This window comes from Rhamphochromis longiceps, linkage group LG8 (assembly GCF_057381845.1).
Source record: "Rhamphochromis longiceps isolate RC_006_pf linkage group LG8, R_longiceps_female_GT1.1, whole genome shotgun sequence".
Classification (NCBI taxonomy): domain Eukaryota; kingdom Metazoa; phylum Chordata; class Actinopteri; order Cichliformes; family Cichlidae; genus Rhamphochromis; species Rhamphochromis longiceps.
This window is the reverse complement of record NC_140564.1, coordinates 18228136-18251989: the sequence shown is the minus strand read 5'-3', so window position 1 is coordinate 18251989 and position 23854 is coordinate 18228136. Positions and strand designations below refer to the sequence as shown.

Sequence of the window (23854 nt, the reverse complement as noted above, 5' to 3'; positions counted from 1 at the left end):
GCTCTCATTGACAGTTTCCTGCCAGTAAGTGCACCATCAAGATATCCTGCTGATCTCTGTACTTTTGCTAGAAGTCGTCTCCACATACCATTAGTCTTCTTGTAAAAGCAGCAGGTAGAAAGCAGAGTTTTCGCCCCAAGATTCACCTAAAAATCATGTTGTTAATCCTGTGACACTTTGTATAATATTACAGGCTATAAAGGGAATATTCTCCATGCAGCTTCACTTATTTCAAGAATTTCAGATTTTTTCTTTTAATGTATGATAGCAGAGATGAAAAAAAGCAAATTTTCTGTATTTTTACTGTTTTCAGACATAATCCACCAGCTTGTACCACATGACTGGTGATGTCAGCCAAGGCAGAGTCAAGGCTGCGAACCTGTAGACAAAATGGTGTTTGTGCGTCCGTCCAGCAGAGTGAGCATGTGTGGGCTCCAGGCTAAAGTGGGGAAGTGAAGGGGGAGAAACGGGGGGAGAGAAAAAACAGGCAGTTAAACAAATGAAAATAAATCAGCGCATTTATTCTTTTTATAGCCCAGCGTGTATTTTTTTTCTCTCTCTCTCTCTCCTCAGCATATGTATTTATAAAGTTCAGCAGCCATATGAGAAATTAGCCTCTGTATTCACCGGGGTCCTCCCACCCCTCTGTCTTCTTCTCTAATCCGCCCACATGTATCGTCTGAGGAAAAAAATAGTGCAGAAGGTGACGCTCCTCCAAAGGAACAGAGAGAGGCACAAGAGAGGGAAAGGCAAAGAGAGCGAGGTGTCTACAGGCTGCATCTCCACTGAAACATTTGGATGGGGGAGACAGAGGAAGAGCTGAATGGTAGCTACACCCTGCGCCTGGAAGCGTAGAGACACTGTAACAAAGGCTGGCAATTATTTTTGTTTTTGGCAATAACAAAGGTGGGAGAGGGGCTCTGAAATCGAGGGGAAATAGCCAAAAGACAGATTTTTGTTTTTCAGGGGGACTTCTGCTTCATTTCATCCGAAAGACTCATCCCGTGCCATCATCAGCATGACCATAAGCTCTAAGTAACATTCGGCAATAACGCTATCAAAACAAGATTTCCAGCAACAGTCGCGCGCAATCCTATTTCTGATTTATTATAATCGCGTGGAGGAAAAAACCCTCCACAAAAAACAGAAAAAAAACAAACAAACCCCCAAAACAGATCAGCTGAATGTCTGCGAGAAACTGGATACTCTGTGAAATCGTAAGAAAGAGCAATCTAACAAAGAAAACTACATTTTGATTGATCTTTTTAAAGCTTGATGTGCGTGTTTCTGCGCGCACTCGAATCGAACCAGAACCAAAAGCAAGTGAGTATTAACCGTGTCTGTGTATCTGTCTGTATTTTTATGGTGGTTTTATATTCTGCGTTTTATCCGCCTAATATCAAGAGGGTTTTTATTGGCCTGGATTAAAAAAAGGCGAAAATACAGCCTCTAACCTGCATTCAACAAGTATCGTGTCTTTCCCACAATATCTGCAAAATATTTCTGTATCCTGTTTCATGTTTTAAAATCAGTACGTGGAGAAATCAGGATATGTTCTGTTCTTTTAATTATTATCTTTTCCTTCTAGCTGCTATAAGAGAAATTCAGTCTGATTTAGTGTTGCCCACTGATATGACGCCTCAGAATTGTTCCATTTTATAATCCCTAACATCCTTCATTGCACAAATGGTGGGTGTTTCCCCATCTACACCACTAGATCAGAGCAGTTTCACGCTTCTGAGAGGAATGTGTGTGTGTGCATCTATGTGTATGTGTGTGTGTGTGTGTATGCATTCCTATCTGCATCATTTTGTCTGTCTGCATGAGTAAATAACTCCATGTGTGTGCTGCTTTTGCGCATTTACAGGCATGCATTTGTCCTACCTGCATGTGCTTTCAGTGTGTGCGTGTTTGTGTGTTTGCTTGTGCATCGTGGCAGCACTGGGTAAGTGTCAAGGCCTGAAATGGAGGTTTGATAAAGGCACTATAGGAGTAGGGTGAGAGGGCTGACACACAAACACACAGAGGAGAAGATGCTGTGAGGACGATATGAAGGGTGGGGGTTACTGGAGTGGAACTACTGGAAGGTTATAGCGTCTCATCTGGGAAGTCTAGCAGGGCAGTTAAATGTCTAGACACGGTCATCTTCTTCTTCTTCCCCCTACAACCCACCACGCCACCACTTCACCTATACTCTGACAATCTGCTTCTGCCACGTTCCGCTGCATTACACACAAAGTCTCTGGTTTCATAATGCCTCTTCTGCCGTCACTTATCCAGCACATGCATTCCTTTTCCTGCCAACTGGCTCCAACGTGCTCTCCCCCTAATGGGAACTCTACATCTTTTCCTCCATTTGCACTCTCTTCTTCTGCCCCCAGCATCCTGCATTATAAATCTACAGCTGGTGCTATTTTTAGATTAAGGGTAACCCAGAAAACACCCCCTTCGATTTTAGCACAAGAAAAAAGGGAAAAAAAGGGGGGAAAAACTCCAGAGACGGTGGCATGCTGTCGGTTGATGTGATTGGCAGAGTAGTGATGGGGCTTGAAAAGGAGGGCGCTGCTGTTTAAGCAATGGGGGGGGGGGGGGGGGGGGGGATAATCTATTTTGAGGCAGTGATTGAATTACTGATCTGTCGTGTCCTGGGTTTAGTGTGTGTGTGTCCCTGCCTCTGACCCTGTCTCTTCTCCGAGACTCTGATGGTTTCTCTCGCTTCCCGTCTTCCGTTATGAAGTTTCCTCCCGTCTTTCATCTGATTTACCACCTGATTGAGCCTAGCCGGTCTTTTACGCCCTCTTTCTTTCCACCACTTGACCTTGAGGTTCACCTCAAGATCAAATTTCATGTCATTTCTTCTCATGCCATCTTGTTTTTATAGCTCTGCTTTAAAACTTCTCGCCCTACTCCCCACCTGCTTAGACTCCCATCTGTGACTTAACCTTTCCCTGCTTTTATGTCTAATCGCTGGATAGTTCACAGGTCAGAAATTAGTCCAGTAATACCTCTTCCCTCGTCCCATTTGTCTGTCTGGCCTCATGTACCACATCGCTGCACTGCTGGATCATAATGGTCCTAATCATGCAGGAAGGGCAGTGTCATTAATTAGGAGGAGACAGGTTTAAATTGCCTAAAAGAGAGACGGGAGGTTTGGGGGATGAAGCTATCTGCTTCTGATGCAAATGCTCCAAGAAAGTTTGAATACTGAAGGATGTTCGCTCAGATTTATCCATGTCCAAAAATAGAGTTCATTCCCGACATGACACACTATCCTGTGCCTTTACCCCCCCTGTGCTCAGTGCTGTTTCAGAATTGTTATGACCTCTCCTTGAAGCACCTCCTCCTCCATCACTCCTCCTTCACCCTACATGCTGTATCACCCAGATCTATCCAAATAGAAAAAAAAAAGTCAGCCCTCATCGTCCTGCAGGCAGAAAAGATTTTAGTCATGGACACTGACTGAGCTTCGGAGCTCTATTACAGGCTTCATTGCAGCCAGTCTATTCCTGAAAATGACTTTATGTATTAATCCCCCCCCCCCATCCATCCCCCCCCACATCATTAAAACAAACGTTCCCAGGGATATGTTTCCTTTCCTGAAAAGAAAGGGAGCAGCTGCTGCTGCATGCTTCTGGCTGGGGTGATTGACCAATATGCACAAGGCTCAAGACCCCCCTTGGGGGTGCTGGTGCTGCGGTATTTGTGGATTGGTCAGCCCCCGGGAGATCTACACACTGGTGTTGCTGAGTGGAGGAGATGCCTCCGGTTGATTGGCCATTTCCTTTATGCCTCCTTAATTGATTGGCTCTTTAATTCATGTTCTGGGAATTGGCCACTAGTGAGCTTTGTCATTGTTATTATTATTTTTGATGTGTGGTGCCCGCTTACATCATATTTTTCATTAGATTAAGCTGTCTGAGAGCTGCTCAGAGCCCCGTTTTCTTTGCATACACACCCTTTTTTCTTTTCCTTTTTTTGTTGTTGTTGCTTCCTTTGCATCCATTCATGTAATTCCTGCTATTCATATCTATTCATACTCTACCCAACCCCGTGCCACTATCCAGACACAAACACCCACACACATCTTCTGTTCTCCTGGCAGAAAGAGAGTCAGAGCATGAGGTGCAGTGACAGTGGAAAAGGGGGAGGTGGGGGGAGGACAGAGCGTGGTGTGACACCGCACTAAAAGGGGAGGTGACCGCAGTGCTTTTTTACCATGCTGCAGTGCTTCGGTTTCTCCTGCTGGGGTCTCCTCAGCACTGGGGAGTGCGCGAGAGGGGAGAGAGCGAGGGGGGACGAGGAAGGGAGGGAGGGAGGCGATATGGATGGAACAGCGTGAAGCCTTGTGGTTACATCCTTTGATGAGGTAGCTGGTGGGAAAAAAATGGCTGCACACCAGAAACACATACGTAATTTGCGCTGTCTCTCCTCTCTCCCTCGCACACACACGCGCGCATACATAAACATACATTACACACTTGCCTGTAAAGCCTTCCTCTCCCCCCACCCGAGCGGCACATTTGCCATTCAGCTCAGCTGTGTGTCTGTTTTACATCCATACACTGGTTTTCCTTCCTCTGCTCGCCCTCTTTTAATCACTCTGCTGTTTTCATGCGTTTTGCTGGTACTGCAGGACATCTCCCTCCCTCTCCTTCTACACACATGCCTTCACGTACATTCAGGTGCTATCCTGAACCACTGCAAGGTCTTCCTCTCTGTGCTTCTCCTCCTCCTCCCCCACCTGTTTTTGGCTCCTCTCTTTCATTGCCCCACCACTCTTCACTTTGTCCTATACCTTCCCTACCCCTACTTTTTTCCCTCTTCTCCTTCTCCAGCACATCTAAGTGTCTCTCATCTCTTCCCATCTCCCTCTCTGCGATTGGTAATTGTTCTTTTATTTTTTTTGTTGCTTTTTCTGCCAACTGCTCGTTCTGTTCCGCATAGTCAGCACTCCTCCAAATTCCTCTCTTTCCTCCTCCCCCCTCTCTCTCTCTCTCTCTCTCTCTCTCTCTCTAGCATCCCCACCCCCCCACCCCGGTGCTGCTGCTGGTACCTCACAGTCAATGCATCCCATAATCTCGTGCTCCCTCCCCCTCTTGCTGCAGTGTTTCTGCTAATATATATTAGCGTCAGTGCAGTCTTTGTGCACGAGCATCGCGCGTGCGCTCCTCCTCTCTGAGACCCGTTCTCCATATCTATCTGCAGACGTGATCTCCTGCCCTAAAAGGTTTAGAAAATTAAGTTGCTTTTCGGCTCCAAAATGTGTGTGTGTGTTTTTTCTCAGTCTTTTCATTGTAGCCAGGTGAGCATGTGTGTGTGTGAGTGTGAGTGTACCCCTCCCCTCACTCCCTCCCTCATTCCCCTCTCCTTCTCGCTTTCTTCCCCCTCTGTATGTGTGCAGTGGTGAGGCAGTAGTAGCAGGGTGGCGCAGGACATGGTGGCCAAGGCAGGAAAAGCTGCAGGAGAAAGAAAGTAGTGATGCTGGAGGGGAGGAGAGAGGAGGCGAGGGGATTGTTCCTTCACTTTGCTCCCTCAGCACTCTCCCCCTCCTCCTACTTGCTTCTCCTTCAATTTTTATCCTCTTTCTCGAACCTTTCTCTCTTCTTTCTCTCCATCATTGTTTTTAATAACCGCTGCTTTTTTACTTTCTTCATTTTGCACCTTCTGTAGCCTTACTTCCCCACTTTTAGCCCCCCCCTTCCGTGTGTTTTTGTGCTGCTGCTGTCAGTGCTGAAGGTGCTGATGCTGACTCTTAAAGAGAAGTGCTTACCTCCCCTGTATTAAGATGAACTGAAATGCAAAGGACTCACCTCACCTCTAAACTCTTTACAGGCAATCTTGTCACAATGATGGCAACATTAGCTCAAGTTCAAACTTAAAGGCTTTAACAATTCCCCAAAAGAGTGTGAGAGAGAGCCCAGCTGAGCCCTTTCCCACTTAACCTACACGTTCTGGTACATGAAAGAATGGTTAATGAGAATCAATAGTCCCACCATGTTTAAGTGTGAGGGAACAAAAAGGCATTTAACTGCAGTGACAGGCTTGCGGCTGTCCACGTATAAAATATTCAGAAGTTCAACTATATCCCATGACTGCCTGTGAAGAACACGCCAGGGCACGATGTGTCAAAGTTAAAATGGCAACAACGCAAAAAGTTATTTAAAGGATGGAAGTTTCACAGGGAGTTCACAGAAGCTGCTTCTTAAAAGTTCCTGAGCAGAGAGAGTGAAAGAGTGCCGCTGTCCGTGGTGCTGAAAAATAATCCACCCCACAACACAAGTGTTCTCTGCTGGGAAGCCCCACCGGACAAAGCTGACTGTGGATTAAGATCTTTTTACACTCTCCCTCTCTGACCTCATCACTCCAAACATTCTGTTTGTTGCAGATATTTCTTCAGGCTCTATTTAAAGCATCAAACTAAAAGTACTTTGGCACGATAATGCAGTGCAACTAACAAATTCACAGTTTTTTCTTTCTTTTCTGTCAAGTAAGCAGTTTGAATGCTCCTGCACCCAAAAACAAACCAAAAAACAGCAGAAAAACAAAACTGCAAAGAAGTAAGACTGCCACAGAAAAAAAAACAAAAAAACTTAAGGCATCTAACACTTTGATTTGTTTTCTGATCTGTGAACTTAGGATGTATTACTTTAAGTTTTTGTCTCCTGTGCACAGTTAGTGCTTAATCCATGCAGTAGCCTTGATTTTGCTGGATCTTACCTGAGTGTTGCCAAGACACAGGAAACTTTTCCATGGACAACCAAAAAGTTGCTCCTTCAGACAAGAAGAACAGGATTAAACTCTAGCAAAGCGAAAGACACATAGTAAGTGGCATCCCGTGTGAAAGATAGCAAAAAGTAAGAGGGGGAAGGAGAAGGAAAGGATGGAGCCGAAGGAAAGGAAGCTTACTTTGGAAAAGGAGAAAAAGAGAGGAAGAGGTGAGCGAAGTCAAAGACGAGAGAAATGGAAGAGAAGAGAGAATTAGACTGTAGGACTGCAGTGAGTAAATGAAAACAGGGAGGGGGTAGTAGAAAGAACTGGAGAGAAAGACAGAGACGGACAGGTACACTTGAGAAGAAGAAGTGAAGCCCCGATCCCCTTCCTCCAATGAAATGTGATTCCTTTATGCGGAATGTGAGCGCAAGTGAGGAAGACAAAGTGAGGGAGAGAGTCGAACTAGGCAGAGGGTGGGGGGGAGGGAGGGCTACTAAGAGCTTGCAGGAAAGGAGGGGGAGGAGGAGAGTGGTGCATTTCCTTGACTATAAAAAAAAGGTTCACAACATGGATGTGGTGCAGGTACGGCCTTTGCGGCTGCCATCACGTGGCTTTTCTGAAACATCGCGAGCCCCTCTGGATGGCAGAGCAGCCTGTGGGTGAACAATCCGACCTCACCTGGAGTAGAAACAGAGGGAGAGCGCGAGCAAATAACTCTGGCTTTTTACTGCAGCAGAATTCATTCACTTTTATAGAGCACTCTCCTTTGCAATTCCTCCTCCTCCTCCTGCCCCCTTACACACTCTCCTCTACCCCCTTCTTCCATTACTAGAGGAGAGACAATATTACAGTAGCTGTTCGCTGTAAATGCCCCCAGTGAGAGTGCTGCATTCACTTTGTCTCTTTTTTCCACCCCTCTCTCCAAAAATCACCCTTTCTCCCTGCTTTGTCCCCCATCATAAGGTCATTGTCTGAGCCTCGTTCTCCTGATTGTTCTGTCCTTTTTGCCCCTTTGGTGGATTTAAAAAAATGAAAGAAAGAAAAATCGGATTTATGTCCTTTTCCTCTCACCTTTACTTCACTCCCCTCCTCTTATCTATCCCTGCATGCCATCTCACACACACACACACACACACACACACACACACACACACACACACACACACACACACACACACACACACACACACACACACACACAGAGTACATGGGAGAGAGAACAGCAGAGAGAGCATCGGCATAACTGTGCGTTGCATGGATCTCAGTGCGGTCGGAGGGGGCTGCAGCAGTGTGTGTAGCACACGCATAGGCTGATTGAGGAGATCTAACATTAGTACGGACACCACACTCTCGGGAGGCAATTAACACACACTCACACACACACACACACACACACACACACCACCGTGTCAGAGCAGCATTCGTGAGGAAAGGCGGGGGGATAATAAGAAAGATCCCCAGTTCTCCTCTATGTTCACACATGACTCTTTGGTAAAGGAACAGGATTTCTGCATTTGTGCAGGAGGGGTGAAGCTGAGTTGAGTGGCTCAGTTAGAACACTGACTTGAGCATCAACCAGATCAGTATAGAGACCCTAAAGCTACATAGCACAGTAACTCCAGACTGGGATCTGGGATCTTCTCATCACACTGGTGTCAACAGTCAGCCCATATGGTTGCTGACTCATGAATGTGCTCTAAGCCACCTGTTTATTGCTCTGGCATGTTTGTGTGCTCCGGTATGCTGTGCTTAAAAAAAACAAAACAACTTTGCTACCCATCAATTCCATCCCTGCTCTCCTTGTTCCCTCTGCACCTGCACAAGGTCGTCTTCCTCCCTTCCACTGGCTGATTATCAAGTGAATGATTGCACATACAGCTGGCATTAGCGTGTGATTTTTAATGTGTATTGCAATGTTGATAATCCACATCTATTTCTCCCTTCTGCTGAAATTTTCTGCCCTTTTTTCTCTCCCGCAGACTCCTCAGACTCCTCCCTCCTCCTCCCTTCGGTTTCTCTCATCCTCTCCCTCCCCCCGGTCCTCTATGCTCAGTTCGGTGTGTGTATCCTCTTTTAAAGGGCGCAAGGGTGGGAACAAGTCGTCCAACAAAGCATGTTACAGCGCAGACATGACTTGTCCGTCGGAAAGCGAGAAAATCGTGATAAACTGCGGGGGGGTGCGGCATGAGACCTACCGGAGCACCCTAAAAACGTTGCCCGGTACCCGCTTGTCGTGGCTCACCGAGCCGGACGCGTTCAGCAACTTCGACTACGACCCCAAATTAGACGAGTTCTTCTTCGACCGCCACCCGTCGGTGTTTTCCTTCATCCTCAACTATTACCGCACCGGGAAGTTGCACTGTCCCAACGATGTGTGCGGTCCCCTGTTCGAAGAGGAGCTGGCCTTCTGGGGCATCGATGAGACGGACGTGGAGGCTTGTTGCTGGATGAATTACCGGCAGCATCGGGATGCGGAGGAGGCGCTGGATAGCTTCGAGACTCCAGAACCGGACGCGCCAGACGACGACCCGGCGCTGGGTGGTGCGGATGGGGACTTGAAAAGACTGTGCATGCAAGAGGACGCGAGGAAAGCGGGCTGGTGGAAAACCTGGCAACCCAGAATATGGGCACTCTTTGAAGACCCCTATTCCTCCAAATATGCCCGGGTGAGTTACCCACGTCTCTTTCAGAGGCACCAACTTATTTCTGCATAGGCTACTGTTGCATATTCTGACTAATGACATCTCAGAGTACTGCCTGAGTCATGATAAGTTTTAAAAAAACTTTTTTTTGTCATCCAGTTAACATTACCTGCAAAAGCAGAAAAATCAAGCCCTCGTAATTAAGTGAAGAGTTATGACTGCTGGCGTGTTATTTCCAACAGTATAGCTCGAGTTAAATGTTGGTGTATGTAGACTTACTGCTATTGAATAATTAATGCTGATAGCGCAAGACAAAAAATGGGAAACTATATGTCAGCTGTGTTGGTAAATGGGTATTAGACGAAGTAACAGTGAAGACTGTCAATCACATTTCCACATTTGTCTCGGTATCATGATTTCCATCGTCACATTCTCCTGCTCCAGCAGGTTTAACGCGTATCTGCCTCCGGACGCAGCATCCGCTGCGCCTCCTGCATCCAAACGCCTTCATTAGGTGATGCTTGTCCGTTTGTGATGCACGTCGCTGTGCCGTTTTTCATGTTGGTCGTATTTATTCTGGCACGACGCCGAAAGCAAGCTTTTACGACGTCGAAACGTCAGTGTTGTACTGCATGTCTTTTCACACATTTGCCCTTGGTAGTGCTTCACTCTGCTGATTTTTTTTCTTGTTCCAGTTGAAAGCTACATGCCTTTTACGCACGGTCCTTGTTCCTGTTACGCATAACTTACTCCTGAGCTGGGATAGCCTTTATTGTTTTCATGTGAATAGTTAATGATTTACTTGCTAAAAGCAGCTGTTTAATGGCATTTGATCACACAGGTGTAAGAGTAACAAGTGCCCCCGACTGTGGTTTGATCTGTGGGTTTGTGAAAACAGTTACATTTGGCTTCGGGTCTCCCCCCTCTCACTTAAAGGCATATCCAGCTGTTTGATCACAGCTGCTTTGATTTTGTGTATCGAGAGTTATATTCTGATCATCCTCATCTTGCTCCCTGCTTTTGCTGCTAGTGATATTTTCAGTTTTGAAGGTGTGAAGGCGAGAAACCACTGGTGCTGTGGAATGTATGAATACTGTAGGTCCACATTCTAAACCAGACAGTCGGCAGACACCTGCAGTGGCCAGGCATTCATGCCATCATGCTGAAAATAGCTGAGTGGGGAAAATGTAATCATAAATCACTGCACACTCAGCAATACATACTACATCTACAGTTATCCACAGATGAGACTATACCTTCACTCCCCCTGTTTTCAAAACTCACACATACATTTGCACCTCTTCTGGCGCCAGGTATAGATCTGCATACCTGACTTCAGTTCCCTCCAGAGGAAGAAAAAAGTGGCAGATGGTGACTGACACATAGTCTGGGTTTAGGCCACCTGACCTGCCTCTCTGGACTTGGGATCAGGCAGGAAGTGCTTCTCTAAGAATTGCTCTCAGATTGATTTCTCGCTACTCCAACCCCGTCTACCTCCACTCCATCCCATAGAAACAACTCACCTGGGTAGTTATGTATACAGGAGGGAGACATAGTTTGGATTTACATGCAAATTTGGTCCAAGCAAAAGGAGGCGTCATTTTTGCTGTTGCCATACCTCGGATGCAAGCTACTGTAGCTCCTGTCTAGTTGCTCGAGTGCTGTGTGTTATGCTCTGTATTATGCAATATACAGTTAAACACTACATCTACAGGCAAAGACCACATGAATCATACAAAAACATTCATTCAGCATAATGGCTGCAGTTAGTGGTGTTGGCGATACTACATGGGTGTTAAGGTGCGATTAGTTGGATTCGTTTCAGTGCCTGCAAAACATTGGCTGTATTTGTGGGCGAACGTAGCCCCAGTTTGCTGTGTAGGTCTGATATGCCAGTGCCATACGTCAAACAGCGATGTGACCCAGATCATTCCTTTTTCTATTCCAGCCTTGCTCTTTCTAAAAGTGTCCTGTTCGGTGTGGCAGAACCTTTTTAATCCTGAGGGATCCGAATTACATGTGAAGAGACAGAGATGAAGAAGGGCTGAGAAACAGGGGAAAATAAAGAAAAGAAAATGAGATGCTGATGTGGAAATACAACGAGGCAGATGAGAGAGAGAGACGTAGGGAAGAAGTGGGAGATGAGAGGAAATAAAGAGAGACAGGAGGAGAGACATTACTCTAATGATTTAAAGGGGGTTTGTTTGCATGGCTGTGATGTAACGCGCCAGCAATCAATGTTTTGATCGGAGCGTTCGACACGCACGCGGGGGCTTTTTCTCAATTTCACCTTCATTGCAGGTGATCGTGTGAGGCTAGCTCGTGGATTTACCGTAGTATCACACACACACACTCATGTACAAACACACACATGCTGGTTTTCTCGGTGCTGGCTTTTCTGCTGCAGTAGACGCGGGAGGAAGGAGGGGGAGCACTGGAGAAAAAGAAAAGAGGTGGAGGGGGTGGGAGTGAGAGAGAAATGGAGAAGAGGTGAGATAGTGGAGAGACATCGAGGGAAGAGGGACTGAAGGGGAGCCTGAGAGGGGTACTGACTGGCAGGAGGGGGTGCACTGAAGAAAGAGAGGTGAAAGAGGGGTACTGAGACAAGCAAGGAGGGGGTGACAATCACAGAAAGAAAGACGTTGCACGATGGGGGTGGGGACCCTTGTCTTAGCGTCTTCGATTATCTGTGAAGGCTCGAGCCATCCAATTTTCCTACCCCGACCCTCTTGCCTGCCTATTGATTGATATTTTATTGATCATCCTCTCTCGTTGCCTGTTTGTAATGCAATTCCCTCTTTCTCAATCGGCTCTTAAACTCCGGGTAAGCTCGGGCTCATTCTGCGCCACTGAACACAAACGGTTAACCCATTGACAATTTTTATGGACATATATGTTTCTCTTTGATGAGGTGTTATACAATACAATTTGCATCTGATTTCATTATTGATCCAGGCCTGGGTGACATAGATTTTCCAGCGGAGCTAAGACAGATTTTTGATCTTGGTCTGTTTATTCCCTTTGTTGTTGATGTTTTCCTCAACTTAGTGTTTTAAACTCAAGTCTGCTTGAACAGCAGCGATCGCAAAAAAATAAGATATAATCTACTAATACATAGTAATGTTTTGTCAGTGCCATTAATTGTCACTCGACAGATTGAATACATGCTAATGATGAAGACAATAACAGCTGATTCATAATTATTAGTTACCTTAAAAAATGTATGGTGTAATAACAAATTAAACAGACACTTAAAAAACACGGGACTGATGTTAAAGCCTGGATTAGGGGAGTTAATCTGTATGAATGTGACACCCAGATCAATAACACCACTTAAACATAGATCTCTATAAGAATGTTGAACTAATTATTCTTTGTACTGTTTCAAATATTTTGCTGTGTTTAAAATAATCTACTTTTCAACCTGCTATTAACTGATGGATTACCTGTTATAATCCTGTCATACAGCGCCACTGTCCCACTGGTTTTGCTGTATTTCAGTTACTTCCAGTTTCAAACCAAAAGGGCCCAGTTGCCTTTGTCAGCAGTCTTCTGACAAAACACCATTTGCCGCTCAGCATGTACAAGATGCCCCTTTGGCCCCACCAAATCTGACTTTGTGTGCCTGTATTTGAGTCTTTTTTTGGAAAGGGGGGGGGGGAGAGATTGTCCAGAGCCTACCTCTCCCTGAAGGTCATGTTTTGTGGTTCATTGTTTGCAGTTCTTTTCCACCGTGTTCAGTGCTGGAGCGCACAATGCTGTCATAAACACAAATTTGACCTGCCACTATGCCACAGCCTGAGAACAGGTTGTCTCCGGGTAGAAAATGACAGGACTGGACAGAAAATAGACAGAAAGGATGTACTGACAGGCATTTATGTAACCTAAGTTTATGTTGGAGACAATACATCTGAGTTAAGACTCGTCACTAAAAAGCTACGTATGCAAAGACAAAAAAAAAAAAGTGTTTTAGTTGTCTAATTTGGCTCATAGACAGCAGTAGTAAAAAGGTCTTTGATAAAGTATTACATCAATTTTCAATAAAGCATGTCGCCCTCTTTTGATTTTAACTGGCAGAGGATTTATACTATATACTGGGTCACTTCTAATTTAGCAGTCTTGTGAGATTTTTTGCACCAGTTCTGTTTGCCCCAGAGCTACACAGCTCCAAATACAGAAACTCCCAATTCTGGTAGGATCTCAATGGAAACTGTGGTGAAGGTGACTGTCTATTGTCTGCAAATTCCTACGGCAAATAACAGCCAGTTCCCTGCCACAATCGGAAAAACCAGCCGATCCAAGCAGAGCAAGAATAGCCAACGGCTTTTAGTGACAATAAAATGATTATTTTTTAAACCGCATTGTCATGTCATCTTAGTAAGAACTCATAAATAACTAAACATAGCAGAAATTAGGCAAATCTGTTTATGTTTCTGGTGCTGAAGAAAAAAAAATATCGGCCCATTTACTGGATTTCTAAATCACCGCATGTCATATCGGTCTTCAAAATCCTGTGTTGGTGGCGGGCCCAGCCTGCAGCTGAAATCCTTTATTAAGCAACAATGAGAAAATTATTTCAAAACTCTTTCAAAACTGGAGCAGTGGGTCTCCTCTGTTCCCAAGTGCTTGCAGAGTGTTGTTAAAAGAAGAAGTGATGTAACACAGCGATAAACATCCCCCTCTCCCAACTTTTTAAGAGTTCTTGCACCATCAAAGTTTAAATGAGCGTTTATTTTCATTAAACCATTTTTTCTCAGAATACTAGAGAAATACTGTGTCTTATTTATTCTGTTTCCATTTAGATAACATGTTTAAATACTTCTCAAATCATTGCATTTTTATTTAATGTGCAGCTTTTTTGGATCCAGAGTTCAGGTTCTACCTTCAGCAGTGGGAGTGATTCCCAATTACTTCCATTCAAACGCAATCCTGCTAAAAAGGCCTATTTTCCCACTTCCATTCTAGATCCCCTCCCTGTGGGCTGCATCTGAAAATAGCAAAGAAAGGGAAAGGAGGCCCTAATTTGATTCTTGATCGCAAATCTATTCTTCCATTACTGGAGAGAGGATAAGACTCTGTGCTTATATGACCATTCAGCAAATAAGCAGAAAAACCCCACAATTCTCAAAATACCTAAAGCTTTAAGCATGTTATCAAGTTCATTAAGATAAACTGTTTTTTCAGATCAAGTAGAGGCGTGGCATTTATTTAACCTGCCTTTCCTGTGCTTGCAATTGGTAAATATATATTTTGTTCTGTTTCAATTTTCACTGACAAGGTTCTGTACTGCAGGCCTTCTCGTGTTGTGTTTGCATCGACGGAAGTCCCTGTCCCCTCCGTTCGCTGGCTTGTAACTTGAGCTCTCACTGTTGGCGATACATAACTGGATAAATGCTTGATGTTTCATAACAAGGACAGAAGCACGACCTTTGAATAAGCAGACAACACCTGAGAGGGCCAAAAAGAGCCTGATGTGACCTTTGTAGTCATATATATAGGACCGCATACATTGCAGCTGTAAGTAAGCCATCTGAATGCCTACACTTAAATCTGAGGTGTTAGAGGGGAAAAAAAGAGTTGACTAAACTGAATAAATAGTATCAGTTTAACCTTTTTTACCCAAGGCCATGAGTGTCAAATTCATTTTAGTTCATGGCTCGATTTGATCTCAAGTGGGCCAGTAAAACTGCTAATGATACCTTATATAAAACACCTCCACATTTTTCCCTTTCTTCAACTAGTTCATTCTTAAAAAGCTCACATTTATTGAACTGTGCATTAACAAAAACAGATGATAAAAGAGCCCCAGATGCCTTAAGAAACATAACTCTGGTTTATGCTACAGTCACACTACCAAATCCAAGATTATCGTAGCTGTGTGCAAGCAACTTGCAGTCTTGTTCCTTTCTGATGCTTGCTTTGAAGATGGGGACCAGGTCTGCACCCGCTCACAGCCAGCTGCCATTTTCAGAGGGAAATTTTCAAAGTCAAAGCTGTGGGGTCAAGTTCCCAGTTACATGCAGTCTGTGATAAAACAGCATTTAACTTTGATATCTGTTACTGTCTACACAAACAGAAATTCACATTAAACAGAAGCTGATATTAACTGCTTACATTCAGAGTCCAGTCCACCAGGGGACCTGTGTGATCACCTTGATTTTGAAAGTGGTTACTTAGAGGTTGAGCATGCAACACCCTAACCATGTGGGCGAACAGTTGGTCACTGCAACTACGCGTGATCTGTTCCTGAATGCAAACATTTAAAAAAAGATAAATAAATAAAAGAATTTCTGCTTGCGAGGAGGTTTCCATTCTATTTTTACTCCAGAATTACTGATCCATTAGAAGAACAAAACAGTTTGGGACATCTGCCTCTTGTGACATTAGCTATTTTTGCAACTTGTAACACAGGAAATGCGACACAATACATTCCTGCATTTTTCCTGCATTCCTGTGTCCCAATACGTTCCCTAACTTTCTAGAGTTTTCAATGTATATAAAGATGTGCATTTGGCAGGCAGGTTCTGGCCCACAGACCATATGTTTGACACTCATGCTCTAGGCTAGGACAAAATAAGCATGCAATTAAGACACATTTTGGGGAATTTTATTGTCCTTATGCTTATTATTACCAGTCATAAGAGTGAAATTTAAACAGAAACAAACCAACTTTATTGAGTATTATGAATTTTCCTTCAGTTTAATCAAAACTTTACATAAGAGAATAAGTCGCAACTTTTTATCAACAAGCCCAAATCCAGAATTATTGTACTTATTCTAGAAATCATGACTTCTAACTCTTCTTCAAAAAACCCCAAGCCTTTAAAAAGCAAAAAAAGCATTTGTTGCCCTTTTTTATAACAGATATAGCCTGGACCCAACAAACAGACCTCCAGGGAGGAAGAGGTTAAGTGAGTAGGTCAAGATTTTGGGAAATATGCTCAGCCCCTGTCTTGCTGAGTGTTAGATGAGACATCTGATACCCCCCTCATGCCTGTACAGTTAATGCTGTGCTGCAGCCAGCAGCTGGTTAGCTTAGCTGTGCATCGAGGCTGAAAACAGATGGAAACAGTTAGGCCGGGTCTGAGTAATAAATACTAGCAAATTCTGAATGTCACTTAATAACACATTCTGTGTAACCTGCACAAAAATCGAAGTGTAACAACACTGATTTTAAATCTTTCAGCTGTTATGTTAGCTATGTCTTAGCCAGGACCAGTGACTATCTGAAGGCTCTGCTGGTTGCCTGGCAACTGCTCCGAGCCAGGAACTAGACTGACACATAACCCTCTGAAAACTGTGAATTGCTTCTTATACACTTGGCCTTGTACAGCTTACACAAATGGGACAATATTGGTGACTTTTGCATGTTCTGGCATGCTCATTTCGTTACGTTTGGGACTGAAAGAGGTTAGCTGTCTCTAAGTTAAGGTTACGGCTGGTGCTGCAGGCTGCAGCAACATATTTATCCAACACACATGAAAGCAGTATCAATCTCTCCGCTCTTGGCAGCGAAAACAAATAAGGGTATTTGCCAAAATGTCAAACTACAGACACGGCATCATATTTCAGGCAGAAGCATTAAGCACTTCTAATACATTCCCGCTCTTTATGCCTGTCTCAGCCGTCTCCCTCCTTCACCTCGGCCTTGGTCCATTTAGCCATCCTGGTTAAGTGCTGAATCAGCACTCTTCAGGACTGCACACACAATTAGTTCAACATAGTGGCAATTTTGCTCTTGCGCTCTCTGGGATTGGAAACATTCAGAACAGTGGCGTGGAGGAGAGCTCGCACGGTGCCAGAGCCGATTACAGTGGTAGGAGTCTGAATTCCCTAAATGGGGCAAGTCTTGTCAAATCGTGCAAAGGAGCGATGTGCTCTGTACTGTAGTGATCACACAAACTGCTACATTCACATGTATGAGTAAACAAAGGAGTACACCGTGTGCACATACTGGCAGGAGAAAAAAAAACGTTTTAATTGCATGCTGAATCAAAAGTCCTTTCACAGCGTAAAGGCAGTCAATAATTCATAAACGATATCCAGCAGTGTCTGGAGAAAGTCTTAGTGTGGTAGAGAAACACGCTATCCATTTCTATTATGGCACGCATGTTCCATTTGACTCCCTCAAACACCTGGCCGGACATACATCATTCTGAGCACGCTCACATGTACACATTGGCCTGTACACTGTAAGGGTAGCTGCCCATAAACCGGTCAGCTGAGTGTGCGCACTTAGAGCACACTGATAAATCACTTCATGCCTCCGCACGTCATCCTGCGGATCACTCTCACTCACGTGTGGATAAAGCGTTAAACAAACTGAATGTTAGTTTGCTATTAAATTAAACCAAAAAAAAAAAGGCTTCCCATAATCACACAAGGGTGGAATTAATCAATATTTTTATTAAGAATTAGATTAAGCCAATACAATGTAACTCCCTGAAAAAGCTTATCTTGGCTGACTATTCAAACTGAATGATAGAAATCAGAGAAATACAGCAAATTATTACATTTGAGAAGATAGTAGCATTCAAATATTAATTTTAACAACTGTATTTTATCATGATATACTTTACTACCCTCAAGAAATATATACCATAACTCTGGATGCAAAGGAGAACCTGCCACATCTTCTAAAGTCTCGAGGGGCAAATTATATTTTGTGTCCTCTCTCCTGAGAGTAGAGCCTGCAGAATGTGCCTAGAGTGGAGGTCGGCAGCCATTGGGATGCAACCCAAAGAGATTCAAGATTCAGGTTAGGATAACTTACAAAATATTCCCAACCAGTTCAGTTTTGGAATTTAATGTAATTATGATTATTTAATTGTAATTATTGTAGAATTACCTAAAGGAACAGTTTATTATCAAATACCTTTTGTGCTGATATTCAGCGTGTGGTTATTAAGGCGTATGCTTTTACAGTAACAGGTTTGTGTCTTGGCTTGGTTCACCACACTTACGTGGCACTTAGACACTCACACTGGATCCCTGCTCATTCCCTTGGAAAATGACATTAGACGGCGTCACTGGGACAATTCCTGTGTGACCATCTGCTTACTTGCGATCCAAGTGTCCAAGTGGCAGCAGAGGCGATGTGGAGTGTGTGTATATGACCATTTTAAATATAAAGAGGATCTATATAAGCGTGTAAAAGCCTGATTTTGGAGTAGAGTTGGATGGAAATGTGTGCAAACATTTGTTTAGATCAGGAAATTTTCGGAGAAGTTTCCTAGCTTCATTTGTTGTTGTTGTGCTCTATGAGCAGTTTGCATTTGCTCAGATTCCATGATGCGTCTTTTTTTTTATAAGAGGTAGAATATGGACAAAGTAATGAGGCAGACAAGGGAGAGGACAGGAAGCAAGGACAAAGGAGGTTTAGAAAAATAGACCCGCTTTAGAGGCTCAGACAGTACAAGCAGGATAGGAGAGCACGGATGGAGACTGCAGGGTGAGGAACCAAGAAAAAAAGATCGACTGAGAGAGATTGGAGCTGTGTCGCTAGGAGAAACGGAAATATATGGCAAAAGAGTCTGAACCACATACAGAGCAGACAAGAAGAAACATACATGCTCTCAGTTTATCTCCATGTGGCGCCTTTCTATTTCTTTTTTCCCCCAGCTTAACAGGATTGCAGTGGGAATGAAATGGAGGAGACCTGAATGCTGCAGAGCATGTACGACACTGTGACGTGTCGACTAGAGAGCTGGAGAGTGTGTGTATGTGTGTGCAACAGCTTACCGATTTGACTGTATCATGTCAAGGAGTTGACTCATTCAGGGAATCTCTTGAAACAGAAGTGCGCGTTGTGATTGAATTTTTACCTGAATCAATTCCAAGAGCACTGACCCTTGAAAGTCAGCGTTTCCGGCTCTCAGAAAATAAAACATACGCAAGGATTAACCAGAGCAGAAGCTAATTATATCTCACATCCTGGGTCCAGCCGTCAACGTTCTACTCTTTCATGTCCTCGTGGATTCACAGGGTTTGATAAGCCTGAAAAAGCATCCGTACGAGCGTGGGATGTGGCCACGTGTTTCGCGCGTTTGATAATTCGACATATGTAGCTGTCCTGCTGCACGTGCCACATTTACCAGGCCCATCATTTTCATGCCTCACCTCTCCTGCCCTGCAAATTCCGCAGTGTCCCGTGTTGGGCGGTGGGTGACCCCTTAGTAGGGGCTTTAACTGCATGTTCTTCGCTCTGTGCCACTTTCCCCCACCCGTGTTGTTTATCCTGAGAAAAAAAGCTCAACAATTAATGGAACTTGACTTTCATTTACAGTTTTGGCTTCCATCAATTGTCAACAAAGATAAATGTGATGGAACTGTTCCTGAACAGCATCCGGTTATGCAACACTGGCCTGATTTTGTCTTGTGCTATAAATTTAGACAGCGCCATCTCTGTTAAATCTGTCCTGTTAACTTTTTTTAATCATCAGTGTTGATTTCAGGTAGTTTATTTATATATATATTTTTAAATAAAATGTAAAATTAGGTTTGTGCTGGACTGTTTCCTGACTGGGAGGAGTCTAAGCCGTCTGGCTGCTGGTGGTCACTTCTTACAGTGCTGTGTCGTCTTGAGCAAAAGTTCACCAGGTTTTCTGAAGATTTTTAGTGTTTCTCTTGAGAAATTGGCTACTTTTTCACTCATTTTCAGTTCAGTGCTTCTACCTGACCATTTTCAGAGGAATATTTTTCTGACCTATGAATCCCTCAAGTGTAATATAGTCTCTAAATTCAAGAGATGAACCAGTGTGACAACTCAGCAAATAAGACATTTAGGCTCTTTGTTACCAGCAGCCTGTTGCAGAACTCCATAATTTGTTCCTAATTCTTTACTTGAATCTATGAAAAATAGCAAAGAGAACACTTGTTAGATGCTATTAGATGAAAACTTGGCATATATCTTGGCATTATGTGAAGTGTGTAATTAAACAAAAAGAAATGAGGAAACTGGACAAGTGGGGGGAGAAAGAAAAATTGAAAGCCTATCTGCAGCAGGCAGATGAGCAGTGTAGGAAAGTCATGTCCCTAAATAATAGAAAAATATCCACCAAAGACCAGACACAGGACCTTGGCGGATTCTGCTTTTCACTGAAGACCTGCCAGCAATGGTCTCACTGGAAGGGTGGTTGTCCAGAAGCCATTCTTAAGGAAGGGAAAAGAGGAGAAAAGAATGCGGCATTACACAAGAACTGGACCTAAAAATCAGTGACAACAGGTCTGACTCAATAGAGGTGATTGCTTGTCTCATGTGTGTGCTGTGTGTCTGTGTGCACGTTTGAGGTTATGTGTATAAAAGTGTGTGTATGTTAGTTTGTCTGCCTCGGACTGAGGGTGAGAGAAAGTCATCCCAACGCTTGCTCGTTAGAATTGAACAAGCTTCGTTGTTGCCTTATATAAAGTATGTCCATCTATGTTTGCACATATTTTCACATTTGCATTTGCAAAGCATAAAGAAAAGAGGGACAGCTTAAGACTTGGCAGAGACATGGCAGTTGCTTTGATTATAATTTCTAAAGTGTAGCTTTTAAACTGCAATGTTGGAACGCCACTGTGGCATTAGCTGTATGTCAGTGGACTGGATTCAAAATGATGTAATCGTGGTTCACATGGACATATTTCATAAGCTGCATAAAGTAAACTGACATAAGTCATTCATAGTTCAACAAAAAGAAAACATACAGTTCTGAAAAAAGAGGAAGGCGTGTTTTCTCTTCTCTGATTCAGACTTCATCTCTTGTCACAGTCTCCCACTTCACGTGTCGGTAAAGGGAGCACGCTCTTTTTCCTGACATTTTAGTTTTGGTGTTTCACTCTTTTTTTTCTTCTCTTTTTTCTTTTTGATGATCTTGGACTAAAAGAAACAAAACCATCAATTTCAGTATTGCTCTGCAGCAATGATGATGATGATGGCACAAGTGAAGGCTATTCCCGTTACCCACCCAAGGTTACACTCGCCCTGCACGCTAAGTGGTTACTTTGGAAGTCTCTGAGTGATGGCCGCGGTCGTTCACCTAAGATAATAGATTAATCACCCGATCCCGGTCTGAGCCGCTGCTCAGGTTGCCCTTCAGGAGAGGGTTCTGTATTTCACATCGTTCAAATGTTCATTTTTCATGCCTCATTCATGTTCAGATTTCAGATCATCCTTCAGTGTCTCCTTATCAGTGCTGACTCCGCAGCGGCGGTCCCCCCCCCCTCCATTTGCTTTGCCCTGCTGGGAAAGACTCCACGTTCCACCGCTCCCTGATTGTCATACTAACAGTAATCAAACAAAAGCCTCGTTAACGAGAAGCAAAATCCTTTACCTGCCTTTATGTATCACTGTCAAGGTCACGCGCCCTTAACTTGATAAACTAAAGCCTTTGATTGGACAATCAGCGTCTGGACCAAATGATCACAATTTGGCTCTTGCTCCTGTATACATTCAGCCCTCTATGCCAGCTGTAGGAGCAGTATTTGGCTTGGTCTTGTCCTTGGTGCCTGAAAGCAGAGGCTAACGCAGTGGTTGTCATGGTGACACAGAGCCAGGCAGGGCTGTGGTAATACTGTAATGATAAAGCTCTTCTGGATGGTGCCGCAGTAAACACAGCGCCACTAGGGTCCCGTTAAGGAAGAGCGCAGCGCACCGCCATGCATGCAAAAATGCCTGTAGGGCTAATATCAGCTCCGACAATCTCTCCTCGGTTATATCGCTTACATTCGTGCACTCCCAGCACCTCCTCCTTCCTCGCTCCCTGTCTCTTTATTGCAATCTCACTCTCCGCTGCCCCTCATTGTCTTCTCTCCTCTTTCCTTTCCTTCTCCTCCACCTCCATTCCTTTGCTCTCCCTTCTTCATTCATCCATCGGAAACACAATCAGCGCTCGCCTTGATCAACTTCCTTTCGCAGTTTCTCTCTCGCTCTCTCAAAGAGGCTCTTTTTTTCATTTGCTCCTCTCTCCATCTTTGACTCCCGCTCTTTTAAATTTATGTTGATGATCTTTCAAAATCTAATTTCGGTGTCTAGAGAGTAAGGAGGAAGGTGGTGGGACGGTGTGGTGGGCTCGATTGGACCTTGAAGGTCATTGTTAGCTTTAATGTAGGGAATTGACCACATTGCACCTGTGCCTGTAAGTGCTACGCACCGAGAGCATCGTCCAGAGTGCACACCTTTACGTTGCTGTGACGACAACAGCGACAAAAAAAAGGGATGGCAGGAGAGAACAAAGCGCCCAAGGAGATAAATAAGTGTGAAGTGACAGATTGCTACTCCTCCTTTTATCATCTTCTTCCACTTCTCTCTCTCTGTCTCCCTGCTCATCCCTCTCCATCACTTCAATGCAGTGCTCATGCAGCTACCACTTGCTATCTGTGATCAGCAAGTGTGCGCACACACCTCCTGTGCCCATAGGCTGTTTGTCTCTTTCACATTGTGAGTCATGTCCACACACGCACACGTTTGGTGCCAGGAACTTACACCAACAGATGTATATGCATCGAATGCACGCACAGGCTCTGCAGCTGTGTGCTGCAGGCTGATTTGATGAATAGATTTAAGCTGATTTTATTAATGTTCAAGCAGTTTGAGTGCTTCTCTGTCCCCCTCAGAGCCAGAAAACTCCTGCTTGCCATGTTGATTGAGTAGTATTGATTTGATGTTCGCATCTACTGTGCAATCTACTGTACTCTGCTGCTGTGAATACGGCTCGATTTACTCACTGAAAACATGAATGGACCTTTGTTTTATCAGGAGCAATAATTGATTGTGGCTTTTAGCTCATCTCAGTCAAATTAATTGCAGTACTTTTGGTTCAAGCTGCCAGGGTAATGAAACCCAAACCCGAATGTGTCTTTGCATTTTGTTTTTGCTGAATACGTTTATCTGTCATTGTTAGGTCAAGCTTTCTCAGTACAGAGTGCTTTCCTCTGTGTATAAGATTTCCTACTAGGAAAAACATCCAACTCCAAAAGTTTAATTTAATATGAAGCAAGAAATTTGCTAATAAAGAAAGGAAGATGGAAGAGTAAGTAAATATTGTTGTTTGTTAAGTTAAAGAGTGAAAAACAGTCATTTTACCCAAGAACTGTGACTCGTGACTCATATGATGCTTAATTGAGTCATCATTATTTTTGTAATGAAATCATCTCTATAGCACAAAACAGCCAGAACGGCACAAAGACTCACTCGGACATTTAGAGCATGCACATTCTTGTGGTCCATCTTAATGGCAGTTTCATTTGATACATTTATAAATTTATATTTGACTCTTTTATATTTATGATATTTGTATATCATTATATAGCAGAAGTCAGTGTGGTTAACACAGATGATAAAAACATAAATTTTCAGGGCTTAGAGCTAGCACTGACTATAATTTATTATAATCCTGTTTATTCTCCATGTGGACGATGGCAGCTCCTCAGCCACTGTTAGGTCATCACTTACAATTTTGCCATCAGAGAGGGGTCACAGACTTCTTACCCATGGGTGTAATACCTTAAAATATTAGTGT

The 23854-nt window shown here is 43.8% G+C and overlaps 1 protein-coding gene across 2 annotated transcripts in view; it reads left to right on the top strand.

Moving 5' to 3' along the window:
• Positions 1–718: 718 nt before the first annotated feature.
• LOC146663455 (voltage-gated potassium channel KCNC1-like) overlaps positions 719–23854 on the top strand; it is a 54463-nt gene continuing 31327 nt past the window's right edge. For both annotated transcript variants that reach the window (XM_085416229.1, XM_085416228.1), the window contains exons 1-2: positions 719–1323; positions 8691–9377. In XM_085416229.1, coding sequence (XP_085272355.1) covers positions 1276–1323; positions 8691–9377 — 735 coding nt within the window. In that variant the 5' untranslated portion in view covers positions 719–1275. The remainder of the gene's footprint in view (positions 1324–8690; positions 9378–23854) is intronic.